Here is a 13,924-nt window from a genome sequence, read left to right as displayed (position 1 = left end):
CCCACTTTCCCCACAGATGAAGTCATGGAGCTGGAAGGGTATTACATCAAGGACAGGGCATGGTGGCTGCATGAGTGAGTGCAATCCGTAAGGTGACTAAGGTCACGCAGATCTCCAGGGACACAAGGAACAGCACTGGGAAATATTCACATGCTCAGAGTTATTTCTTCATGTGATTCTATTTCTGCGCAAATTAAAGCACAGTGAATGACAGACAGCGTCTTCATTGTCCGCCACTTATCTTGGAGCGTAAGATATGGGATGGGGGTTGGGCAAAAGGCCTTGCTTCATAGCCCAGGCTAGCCTGGAATGGATAGCAATCCTTCTCAGCTCCCCTAGTGTTGGCATGATCCAAGAGCAGGTGTGAGCCACTACAGCTGGCTGAAGATTTTTAATAGTTTTAGGTGAGGTGTGTGGTGAAGGAAGCATCGTGGACTAGTCAGGAAAATGGACAGCACCTTCTGTGGCCCGTGAGGTGTGGGCAGAGGTGTGCTGACTGCTGGAGCAGGCTGAATCCTGGATCTAGAATCTATTTGGTTAGTCTTCTTCCCTGTGGCACTGACTTAGCATACATGTGGTTGAGGCCAAAGTTCAACAGAATAGACTCTCTGTTCTCAGTCACAAGTGACGCTTGCCAGCTCTATGCTGCCCACAATGGGACACTCACCCCCACCATGCTGGACTAGGGAGGGTACAGGTTATCCGTAATTCTTTAGTGGACATACGAAAGTCTAAAATGTTCTCCTTTGACTTAGCAGCGGGGGTGCTTAGAGATTGTGTTTTGTTTAGTGTCTTTAAAGTTTTCAGCAACTAGCTCTTGCATGTGTCCACCATTTGATGCTCCTTTTGGTCTAGTTTCTTCCTGGTGGATACTGACCAAACAGTCAAACTCTTGGGCTGTAGCCATCTAAATTGGACTTGCTAGCATTAAGTTACACCCTGTTCCTTTTTTCTGCTTGTGTGTTCTCTAGGACCCTGCTTTCTCTGCGGTGATTCACGACAAACTCCAGGTCCCTAATACCATCAGGAAGTCATGGAATGACCGAGACAACCGCTGTGACATTTGTGCCACACACCTGAACCAGCTAAAGCAGGAAGCCATCCAAATGGTGCTCACCTTGGAGCAGGCCGCAGGCAGCGAGCACTATGACGCCTCTCCGGGCTCACCCCCTCCAATCTCCAGCATTCCCACACTGGTGGGGTCCCGGCACATGGGTGGTCTCCAGCAACCCAGGGAGTGGGCCTTTGTGCCTGCCCCCTATGCCACCTCTACCTACACAGGCCTTGTCAACAAACACAGTGGCAAACCCAACAGCCTTGGAGTCAGCAACGGCGCAGAAAAGAAGAGTGGATCCCCAACCCACCAGGCCAAGGTCAGCCTCCAGATGGCCACCAGTGCCAGCAATGGGAACATCCTTAATTCGGTGGCCATTCAGGCTCACCAATATCTGGATGGCACCTGGTCCCTTTCAAGAACCAATGGGGTTACCCTGTACCCCTACCAGGTAAGCACCTCTACAAGCAGGGAAATACAGGAGTTCCCTCCGCAGATATTGAAATGAGCGCACACTCCAGATCTCCTTGTGGAAGAGTCCAGGCAGCTGTAGGCTGTACCTACTTCTCCTTCAAGGAGCTCCCAGATCATCAGTGCTTCATGCCTCTGTGTAACCCCACAGAGTTCTCACCAGGGAACTCCAGCCAGGCCTGCATGCTTTGAGAGAATATCTGTCAAGTCTTAATTCCTTCTTGCTTAGCTAATATCTTCACCCCACCCCCAAGGGACCTTATTGGTCTTGGCAGCACTAAGGGCTTCCTAGCCACCATCTGGAAATTCTCAGACTGGCCCAATACCCTGACCTGAACACATACTAGCAAAACAACTTTACACAAAGGAATTGCCCTATACTAGACTCAAATCTCTCACTTTGGAATTGATAGAATATTGGTAATGGTTAAAATACACACACACACACACACACACATATATATCGCGTAATATATTGTCTAGCATATGCTATGGTATTGTGCCTCATAACAGGGGATTTAGAGATTGAGAAAAACAGGTGAGAGTGTTTTGACCCCAAGACTACAGTAGCTCCCTAAACTTGGGATTTTTAAAGCAGTTGATGAGTAGACAGAGCACCACTGTCCCCCTTGTCTGTACCTTCTGAAAGGAGTGGAGAAGCTCTCCTAACTTGGTGGTCCTTCACTTTTTTCTGTCTGAGACTCATCTTTATGCTGAACCTGGTCACAGAAGCCTTCCTCCCTTGGTTTCCTTCCTTCCCCTCTTTAGGTACTGAAATGAGTACTGCTCTTGGGTATATTTAGATGAAAGTAAGAGACCAGGTTTCTAATCTGAAAGAAAAGTGTTCTAATCTAGACATGGTAGTGCATCCCAGCACTAGGAAGACAGAAGAATCTAGAGTTTCAGACCAGTCTGGACTACAGAGCCAGCCTGAAGTACATAGTGAAGCCGCATCTCAAAAACAACAAAAACACCCCCCCCCAAAAAACACAAACCAAACCAACCAAACCAAAATATAGGAAAAATAATTTGCCCTGATTTTTTCCCTCTATTGCATGAGGGTCAGAGTCAACACATGTCTTCTGTCCTCTGTGCCTGCTGTGTAGGGCCGACTGGTACAGACTCTTGACTGTCTCTGATGTGGAGAAGTGGCCATAGTCATGGGGTATCAGGAAAGTCATTGGTATATCAGATAATCCTGAGGTCACTTCTCATCTGTGCTATGTCATATGGGGTGAATAGCCTTTCCTTACCATATAGGGACTCCGACTTCCTTCATCGAATGTGTCCCCATCTTTCAGGGGCCTCAAGAGTTGTCCACTAGATCTTGTGTAACCAGCCAAGAAATGAGGGTTTCGCCTGGGTATACAGTGCTTCCATTCATAATCTCCCGTCAAGAACCCAGCGCTCTAGCTCCACTTGCCTGCAGGAGAAACTGGGAAAGCCAACACACCCATGTGCCCAGAAGAAAAACAAACCAACTGAGAGTACACAGAGCAGTTTTGTGACACGCAGGAAAAACACAGGGAAGCATGAAATGAACTCAGTGTGACTGATAAAATTTGGGCGCCTTATAGTTCCCTAAGATAATTTTATTTAACCCTGCAGTGGGCCTGGAAGGCAAGGAGAAAATGGTAAGATCTTTTTGTAGTCAAGGAACATGATGCTTAGGGAATGGGAATGACTTATGACTGCACAGCCAATGACAGACCAACACTGGCTCCCCCACTCTGTTGCTTCCAGCCTTCCTGCCGTGGTCCTGTGAAATCCCCTTTGAGACAGGACAGCAAGGAAAACAGTTCTTATTTTGACCTGAAGGAGCTGAGGAGCTGTTTGACTTTTAGATGAAGTTATGTGTTGTTGATCTACATGTACCACATTATATCATGTATCTATATTTATATACTGTATAAATAGGATAAGGAACCAACGAGGAAGCCTTTAAGGAGACTGTGTGGCCTAGTCATGAAAGTCATGGCCTAGGAATCTGTGTTAGCTGTCTTTTCTTTTTGTTTTTAAATTTTGTGTTTATGAGTTTCTTGCTTGTATACATGTATGTGTATTGAGTGTGTGTCTGGTGTCAGTAGAAGTCAGAATAGGATGCCAGAGTCTCTAGAACTAGAGGTATAGACTGTTGTGAGCAACCATGGGAATGTTGGGACTTGAACCTGGGTCCTCTGCAAGAGCAGAAAGTGCTCTTAACCACTGAACCTTCTTCCCAACCTCTGTGATAGAATTCTATCATTACAACAGATATAAAAAGTGACGATATTAGAAACCCTGTCTCGAAAAACCAAAAAAAGTGATGATATTACAGGAGAAAGGTTTAGCACACTTACAATGTTTCATCAGCCAACCTCTGTATTAGTTACTTTCCTTACCACTCTGACAGAATGCGTGACAAAACAACTTTAAGGGAGGAAGTTTGAGTTCAGCTCCATAACTGTGTGGAAAGTATGGCGGTGAGAGGCTCCATGATAGCATGTGACTGAGACTGAGACTTCTTCCCTCCTCGAGTAGCGACAGAACCGAAGCAGAGAGGGGCATCCTGGTGTTAAGCCCACAGATATGCCCAGGGGCATGTTTCTCATGAGTTTCTAAACCCAGTTGTATTGACAATGGAAACTGGCCCTCAGAACCTCATAGCTTTTTGGCCTGTAGTGAGACAAACTGTATTACCTCATTGCTAGGAAAGAAGTAAGATGTGATGTCTGATGTTGACATGATATTTGGTAATGATGAATATGTACTCTATTAAGGCATTCTAATGAATATAACAAGCATCAATATTGGCATTTAGGTTTTGTGAGTATGAATCACATGCCCAGTTGAACAGCCTTCAACCCAGGTGGTATTTTTAGCATATCTCTGATAGTGCTAGCTGTATACTCATGTTACACAGACGATTCACATTTCACCTTCCACAGTAGAAGCCATCAAAGCCAGTATCTGGACTCAGCTGCTACACCAGAACTGATGGCACTGTGCTAGGAGTTGGGTGTGACTGCCTCCTTGGGTTGGAAACCCAGGTTCCTGTCCCGCGGCCGTCACAGTGAGGGAGGGGCCAGGCACACTGCACACGAGGTTGGCAGGTCAGTACAAGGGTGGAGTAATACTTGGCCATACTGAGACTATAAGGAAGAACTTGAATCCAGTTCTTGTTGTGGCTTAAAGTCAGATTCGAAGACAATGTGTACAAATTCCCATCTTGAAATTGTCCTGGGTACATTTTATTGGCAACTCCAGAGCTGACAGACTCATGTATTTCCCCTGAGTAATGATTAAAGGGACCAGAGGAAATCTCTCTGGGATAAAGAGATTTGGGGTCTGGCTATGAATCAGCGTCCCATGTGTTGTCACCCTGATGCCCCCGGGCGTGGGCTCCGGGTCTGGCAGACTGAGTGTCTCCTGTTGTGCACATCTCCCTGCAGTAAATATCATGTAGTTCGCAGTCTGGCCAGCTCGTCAGAGATGGTTGACTGCTCTGAAAGCCAGCCGCAGCTCCCCTGCTCACCCATACATACACCCTCTCCTCAGCTTCCCTGCTCACCCATACACCCTCTCCTCAGCTTCCTGCTCACCCATACAAACACCCACTTCCCTCTGTGGAGAGCATTTCCTCTGGCTTGGAGCCACAAGTGCCCCTTGAGCAGGGAAGCCTCTAGAGTTTAATGAGTGTCCAGGGTACCCCTCCCCTCCCAGGAGCCTGAGCCTGTGGAGATGTTATTAAAGGGAAAGCTGTCCTTCTGCACCTCCAATGCAGCAGGGATGACAAATGAGGACAGACTTCCAACAGGGAGCCTATATCCTTTGTGAAGTCCCTGCCTCACAAGAGGGAAACAAAAGGGTAATTTGGGAGGTACTTAGATTACCTCAGAAATGAGAAACAAAGTACAAATGCCATTTCTCATGAAATGTCTCTGAGAGTTGGTTTCATAGGAGAAGAGGAGGGGAACCCTTTGAAAGTGTGATTTCTCCTATTGACTTTCAGACAGACACTCGGTGTAATGTAAATATGCACAAATCAGAACTTGCTTACCAACCATTATTTGGCCACGAGAGTTTTGACACTAAAAGGACATGAGTGTATCAGTTCTCGTAGTCATCTGTAGGCTAATTATCTCCTTTTGACTGATAGCTGCTTTGGCCTGATTCACTCTCATGATGGTCAGTGACCACAGCAAAGACTGTTAATCTCAGGTTGTTAGCACTGGAACCCACTGTCTGCTCGTGTATTCTGTGTGTTAGACTGAGGAAGGCCCAGAGAGGCGTTTATGTCCAGGTTAGTCGTGGTTGCCGTACCCCGTGCAGGGCTTTGTGGACGTGATGAAGGAGCTTGAGGATTTAGTGGGGTCACAAGTATCCTGAGAAGAGAGAGACAGGAGGAGCAGAACCAGAGAGGGAGAACAGGGAAGATGCCATGCTCCTGGCCTTGGCCGCACGTCAAGGAGGACTGACATCTGTACAAGCTGGAAAAGGTGAGGAGGCAGATTTTCCACAGAGCCTCTGAAGGAACCAGTTCTTCAGGTAGTCTTAGACTTCTCCAGAACGTTAAGATAATGGGTTAGTGTGGGTTTGTCTCAGTGACCCTAAGGAGGTTCCTGAGGGCATTTGGTAACTAACAGCCTTGATAAGGGCAGACTTGCAGGATGCAGAAGGGTGTGGGCTTTTCATCCTGCATGCACGAGGAACTACCTCATCCAGTGGGTTGGCTGCCTCCACAGAATGAGAGGCTGCCCTTCCTCCCCGTTGGTTTTCAGTTGTCTCGAATTTCCCTATTGTTACAGAGTCATAACGACAAGCAGGCTGCAGGCACTCTTCACTGGCATCCGGGATGACCATTGTGTAAGTTTTCAGAGTGTTGAGGCTGCAGAAATGGTTGCAGGCTGGGGGCGGGGAGCCTTGACTGGGATGCACAGAAGGGTGCTTCTCTGTCAGGCTTTTGGGATCTCGTGGGGCTTCCCCACAAACTAATTCTTGCCTTTTCTGGTATCCTGAGCATCAAATGTACTCGGAAGCCCTTTGGGAATTATAGACAGGAACATAAGAACTGGCTCACATCAGTTGTTACTTAGTAAGCTGAAGACAGGCACTGAAGATCTGAAGCAGAGGAATGGACAGTGCACTTCTTTGAAAGAGGAGTTCTCAATTTTTGGCTACACACTAGAATCCTTTGGGAGATTTAAAAGACATTCTAAAAGTCTGGTTTGCACCATAATCCAATAAAATGAGAATATCTGAGGATGAGAGCCAGACCATGCTTTGAATTGTTGAGGCCAAGAAGCCCAGTCTTAAGGAATGATTCATCTACCACTGGTCTAATAACTTCACAGGAGGCACCAGTGAATTTATGTAGGAAAGTAGTGTACTATGACAAAATGCCTGGGACAAGCCACTTAGAAGGAAGAATGGGGCCAGGAGATGTCTCACTGGGCTATACAAACAAGAGGACTCGAGGTCTCCAGAACACATGCAAGGTTGGGCGGGATAGTGCATGTTTATAATCCTGTCACAGTGAGGTGGGAGCGGGAGACAAGAGATCCCTAGAAGCATGCGGGCCAGCTAGCCTGGTGCTTACAGTGGCAAATCAAAGACCCTGACTCAAATACGGTAGAAAATGAGGCCTGACACCCAAGGTTGTCCTCTGACTTCCACATGTATGTTATGGCACACACACACACACACAGAGAGAGAGAGAGAGAGAGAGAGAGAGAGAGAGAGAGAGAGAGAGAGAGAGAGAGAGAGAGAGAGAGAGAGAATGTTTTTTAATAGAGAAAAAAATATTTTTTGTTTATGGCTTCTGAGTTTTTAGGTCCTGGTTGCTCAGCCTTGTGACCTTGCTGCTCTGGGCAATGGTGAGGAGTTTGTGGTAGAGGAAGCTGCTTACCTGTTGATGGCCAGGAAGCAAAGAACAAGGAGATGCTGAGGTCCCAAGGTCATCCTCAAAGGCATGTCCTCAGTGACTTCTCACAAGGCTCCACCTGTAGAGGTTCAGTCACCTCTCAGTAGTGCTAAGATGAGGACTAAGTCTTTAGTCAATGATGTTGTGGGGAGCATTCTAGACCCCAAATGCATTGGAGACTGAAAAAGGGAGAGAGCCATGTATTAGCTTCTTAGGACATACTGTGTTTACCTCTTGGTTCTGGGGGCTTCTATTTGGAGGCTGCCCTGGCCTCTTCTAAACCCTGTTGTGCTGGACCACCCCGTCTTTGCCTGATTCCACACAGTCATGTGTCCTATTTTCTCTCAACAGAGAAAGACACAAACATGTAGGGAAAGACACAAATCAGTGGGTTTCGAGCCCTCATTAATCTAGTGTGCTCTCATCTGAATCCTTAACTAACCATATTTACAAAGACTCCATTGCCAAATAAGGTTATTTTCTGTGGTGCCAAGTGGGCATGACTTTGGGGTAAGCTCTGTGTGACTATTGATAGAGTGGTAGACAGCGAAAACGAGACGTTTGGGTGAGGAAATGGAGTAGCCATGGGTTCTTTACCCTTCTGAAAGGAGCAGGCACAGGTATGCACAGCTGGGTTCCCGCTCTGTGGGTAGTAGAGAAACAAAAGAAGCCAGGAGAAAACAGAAAGAGAGGGAAGTGGCCTAGGCTTACATATACACCCTTATGAGCCAAGCAGGGACTCCAGAGTAGGCACAATGGACAGCCATTGGGGAAAGGTCAGCAGGAGCACACTGGTCTCCTCCCTCTAGTGGGAAAGTCTTCCAGGCATTTGTGCTTACACAGGACAGGTTAGGAGCAGAGCAGGTGTACAGCCCTCCCTGGGAGATGAGTTAGAGGGTCTAACCTGACAGTCATGGAAGGGACGGGAGGAGCACTGTGTGGTGCTCTGAGGGTGCTAGGCATCAGGGACTGTCACACAGTGAGTGAAGGATGAGAAGCTGGGTAGAGCCATGCTAGATTTACCTCTCACACACAGAAGCAAACCCGTTTGCCGGGGCCTCCATGGGGCCTCCTAACTGCTGAGGGTTTGGATTGTCTTCTTGGTTAAGTCACAGTTGTTCTTGAGGTGATATGTGATGAGGTCCCTTGATGATGTGGCCCTGGCTGTAGCACCAGAGTTCCCTCTTCCTTCAGTAAAGTCCCATGCAGAGCTAAATGGACTCTGTGACCCCCTCGGTGAAGAACTCACGGTAGCTGAAGAAACAATACCCCAACCATGAAGCCAGTATCCACACCACAGCTCTCTCTGCATAGAAACCAGCTTTCCACAAAACATGTCACATCTCAGATGACAATGCCACCACATTTTAAGAAGAAATGAGCCTACTGTGACATTGGAGGACAAATTGATAAAATACCGAAGATTCCTTGGTCAACTCTCTCCCGTGTTTGGGGGCCTTTTAAAGGAGGTGGGGGATACATACATAGACTTGAATCGTTTAAACTCCATGGGATCATGGATTTAAAATAATCTGAAACAGTAAACACCCTATTATTTTGGGGCAAATTTGAAAAGAACCAGGTATTCAGATCTGGTTTATGAATCTCTATTGGAAATACACTTTGAGACAGAATACTTGAGGCTTTCTTTCTTGTTTTCCTAACTGATATGCTTATTTTAATATTTTTGCTTCCCCACTCATTTACAATTTTATAAAAGACATGAATTCTTTTTAACAGTATTTGGAGTTTTCATTAAATTGGATAATATGCTGTTTCCTCTCCACCTAACCCACCCTGGACATCCAGCTAATTAATATCAAATTGTGATGGTACTGTGCTAACAGTCTTTAGAATGACAAATTAGCTTGATGCTGCCTTAGATATTTGTGAGGATTCACTAATGAGTCATGTATTTCATATGCCTAAGTCACTCCTAGGGAGTAATTTGGGTGTTTAGGAAGTATATTAGGTACCGTTTTGGGGGTTGGGGAGACTATTCAGTGTCTTAACTGTAACACCCTTGGCCTCAAAGAATTAACCCATCCTTTGCATAGCTTAGGAAATGATGGAGACACTGTGGGGGAAGGGGGAATCTAGTGAAAAGTAGCCATACCTACACCGATGGCTGTGACCAGAACTTGTCTAATGACAGGTCCAATCTGGGCCAACCTGATAGCTCCCTCATCATGGCAGGGCTGGCTCCCACTGCGGGTCCAGCAGAGAAGAGCACAGGGAAATGGAGGACAGGCCCGTTTGCTTGTTCACACACTCACTTTGGTTCCAGCAAATCACAGGAGGCACACATGCCCTGGTGAGTTATATAAAGCAATATGAGTCATACATAGTATGATGTAAATGACTTACATGAGTTACACATAGCATGACCCAGACTCAGATGTGTCAAGTGACCTGCCCAAGGTCGCCTACCTAGGACGGAGATGGACTCAGATGCAGGGCTTCCATGCTCTTGCTTGCTCTTCTACCACTGCCATGAAAGGAGGCCACGTCCTAGGGCTGACCACACACGTGACCCAAGCACACACTGTTAGGAGGACTTCTTTGGGGTGGTTTGGTGCGACCAGAATTTCCAAGGGTTTTCTTGTGTCACTCTGCACAAAGGTGTGGAAATGAACATTCTTGTGATGCTTTTCCTCACTGCAAGGTAGGGAGGCTGGAGGGGATGAAAGGGGGAGACAGGTGGGCCCCAAAATGAGAAGCCTTGTAAGCAATGCTGCCACCTAGTGAGATGAATGTTAGCTTACCTAAGAGGTGCCTTCATAGACTTAATAGGATCATGTCAAAATGTTTTAGATTCCTAGGAAAAGTGAGAGAAGATAGGATCCTTCAGTCATCAATAAGGAGATCAAGGTTTGACAGGGTGGTGTATGTTTAAATTGACTTTCCCAACACATGTCTTTGGGGAAAAGACCTTGTTGCTGGAACCTTCTAGAGAGACAGCTCTGTTTCACCACCAAGGGGAAGGCAGTTAGACCAGTTTGTACACTCTGGTTCGCTTATCTATGATCTGAACAATATTTGTTGTGCTATTTATTCTAACGTGTGTGTATATATATACATATATATGTATGTAATACATATATGTATCTCATATGTGTGTTAGTTAGCATTTTAACTACACCCCACCCCCTCCCCCAATCCTGAGCTGCTATCATTCTATCTTGCTCCCTGAATTTGCCTAGTCTCTGCATATGCTAATAAGTGGACTCACATAGTGTTGGTTCCCTTGTAAATAGCTTATTCCACTCAGCATTTCCTCAGGGTTAATTTGCATTGAGGCAATTGGCAGGATTTCCATCTTAAAATCTTTTAAAAGGCGATTTTTTTTTACACGGATGAGTGTTTTGTCTGCATGTATGTCTATACACCATGTGTGTGCCTGGTGCTCATATAGGGCAGAGGGGGCACTGAATCCCCTGAAACTAAAGTTACAGTTTGTGAGCCACTATGTGGTGCTGGGACTGGAGCCTGGAGCAGAAAGTACTCTTAACCACTGAGATGTCTCTCCAGCCCCAGCATTTCCTTCCTTTTAAAGGCCATAGAATGACCTCTGTCTTATAATTATTATTGTGTGCATGCATGTGCACCCGTGCATGCAGGCATGACTGCAGACATGTGTATGTGTGTGTAGAGGCCAAAGATTGCTGTCTTCCCTAAGACAAGGTCTCTCTCAACCCAAAGCTTGGGATTCAGATAAAGTGCCTGCTACAAATCCCACAGAGCCCCCTGTTTCTGTCTTCTCAGAGCTGGGAATTCAGGGGGCAGGCTACTGCACCCAGCTTTTATATGGGTTCTGGGTATCAAACTAGGGTTACCATGTAAGCTTTTTACTGACTGAGACATCTTCTCAGCCCCTCCATTTGTCTTTTCTAATGGTGTCCATCCCAACAGGTTCAAGGTAGGAACTCACTCCAGTGACTATTGATGTCTCACAGGCCTCTTGGCCATTTGTGAGATTTGGAGAACTACCTGACCATCCCAAGCCTCAGTTTCCTTGTTTATAGAGTGAGGTTAATAGTATCAGTCTCCTAAGATTGTTGGGAAGATTTCAAATGAAATTGAGAAACTCTACCTAGCTCTAGCTCAGCTATTATTTCTCTATCCCTGTGGTAGCGACAGAAAGAAAGATGATGGTCACACAGTGAGGGCTCCTACAGAGTCAGTGGTGCGGACTGCTTGCTGAGCTTGACTCTCTGCTTTCCGCCAGCCAGCAGCATACTTAGGGGCCAGGAGGACGTATGGGAGGCAACCAATGCACCTCCTCAGAGCAGCAGTGGGAATAATGAGCAGGCCCGAGCTGTTTTTCAGCCGTGGCCTTGTGGTTCATGTCTTGAATGCAGGCTCTCTGCAAGGCCATTGCAAGGCTTGGAGATTCAGTACTGCCCACTTCAAAGGCAACTGAGGATGTCTCAGACTTTTTGTGAGAGACAAGGGTTTCCCTCTGAAGACAGCCTGTGCTTTCTCATCTGAACAGCATTTTGATGGGATTGGGTACTGTAAGCATTAACTACTGCTATCTGGAGGTGGCTGTCTCTTTATTGAGCCCTAACCAGATTGCCTACTTGTCATAAGCTATGATGGAGCATTGTTTTCTTTTGTTTTTTGTTTTTTTTTTTACTAGTTTCTGGACAGATAGCAGTTCGAGGTCAACCTGGTCTACAGCAGAAGTTCCAGGACAGGTTCCAAAGCTACACAGAGAAACCACAACTAAGCAATGAGCAGAATGATGGTTACTGGTGATTTCTGTAGACAACGAGGACAACATGGATGTGCTATAGTCAGGAGTCATTTCAAAGTCCCCCATTGTAGATCACAGGCTGCAGTTCTGCTCGAGGGAGGAGCTGAGCCACAGTTCTCTGGTAAATGGCTCACACGTATGTGTCCAGGGTTGCAGCTCTGCTGCAGGCTTCCCTCTGAGAAAGCCCTGGGGACAATGCAGAGAGAGCAAAGTTCTGAAGTCTCAATGCTGGTGTCCTCTTCACTGCCGATGTTACAACCCGGACAGCTTTCCCAGCTGCTCAGAGGTCAAGGCCCGTTCTGCTCCTGGCTTTGTCAGCCCATACGGGAATCTCCAAGAGTCCAGCCCTTCACACTCCCAACTCCTATACTCAGTTTTGTTCAGCATCTCCAACTTGGCAGCCATCTCTAAATATCATTAATTTAGTTCCATAGTAGTAAAAAATAAGAATTAATGCCAACACACAAGTGCCCAGTATGGGTAGTATACTATGTAGTAGACACACTATTCTATAATCTGAGCATGTCGTGCTCTCATTATCTCCAGAGGCTTCATAGCAATCCTAAGTACGAGGATAATGAGAAGATGAACAATGAGCTAACACAAAGAAATGCTGCCTACACAGGGGATGATACACTTCTGGACTCTCCAAACTTTTGCCAGCAAACTTTAACCGAGATCCTGTCTCAAACTAGGAAGGGGAAAAAAGGAGCCGGTGTTGTAGGCTCACAGCAGAGGGATCCCGGGTTCAGTCCTCATCACCACACAGAGGGGTGGGGGAGGGAGAGGGGTACATTTCTACACTAACAATAATGTAAGTTTTGTCGTAGTAATCAGTCTGGCCTGGTCTCTAAGTTTGTCTGACTGGAAGAATTAAGGAAGCCCTGCTTAGAACCATTCCTGTTTAGCTGCCTAGTTCTTGGCCTTTATTCTTCTCTCTGTCCTTGCTCTGCATTTAAGCATCCAGCCAGTAGGGCTGCAAGGGCTAATGGTCTAGGTTTGCGATGATTCATACTCTACATCACCTCACCCTTACTGAATGAGTTTTAAAAAGAAAATGGTAAGCAAAACAAGGTCCTTACTTAAATACTGCAAACCCCTTTGCCTCTCCGAAGCAGCTGTAAAGTAAATGGGAAATGAGGCAATGCAGCATTGAAGGCTAACCTGTCCATAGTCAATAAATACTTCCCAAGGTATGCGAGTCTCTAGCATAATCTCCTCGTAAACATTATAGACAAATTGTGCTTGACCCCAGACTAGGAAGCAAATCTGGGGCAAGGGTTCAAGGAGATGGAGATGAGAACAGATCTGTAAACATGGGACTTATCATGAGAATGGGGTGTTGGGGTCTGGAAAAGATGCAGAGGAGAAGGCAGAACGTTCATGGGCTTTCCCCTTAGTACCATGTGCAAGGCTCCTGGTTGCTAGGCGATGTGTAGTGGAAGTTAGCTGTGACCTAGGTGGATGGAGGGGAGCATGCCATTTGAACAGACACAGAGAGGGAAGAACTGACTATGGATTTGGGAGGATGACAGTCATAGAGGCTTACGGTACCATTGATCACGTGAGGGATAAGGAGAGGAGAGAGGAAGACAACGCCCCTTGCCTGTGTCTGCTGAGTGAGAAAAGGCGCTGGGCCAGTCACAAGTGCAGGGAAGACAGGAGAGCCAGACCACTGAACAAGAGCTCATGTCCAGGCATGTGAGAACATGTGAGCTCTTGCTTACTCTGGGGCCCT

General features: G+C 46.5%; 1 protein-coding gene across 1 annotated transcript in view; it reads left to right on the top strand.

Moving 5' to 3' along the window:
* Kif26b (kinesin family member 26B) overlaps window positions 1-13,924 on the top strand; it is a 393,085-nt gene that overhangs the window by 134,079 nt on the left and 245,082 nt on the right. Inside the window, exon 3 of the mRNA XM_021231918.2 lies at window positions 972-1,505. Within this exon, the coding sequence (XP_021087577.1) occupies window positions 972-1,505 (534 nt within the window). The remainder of the gene's footprint in view (window positions 1-971; window positions 1,506-13,924) is intronic.

This window comes from Mesocricetus auratus, unplaced genomic scaffold (genome assembly GCF_017639785.1).
Source record: "Mesocricetus auratus isolate SY011 unplaced genomic scaffold, BCM_Maur_2.0 Super-Scaffold_100676, whole genome shotgun sequence".
Taxonomy (NCBI): Eukaryota; Metazoa; Chordata; class Mammalia; order Rodentia; family Cricetidae; genus Mesocricetus; species Mesocricetus auratus.
This window is presented reverse-complemented; position numbering and strand designations above follow the sequence as displayed.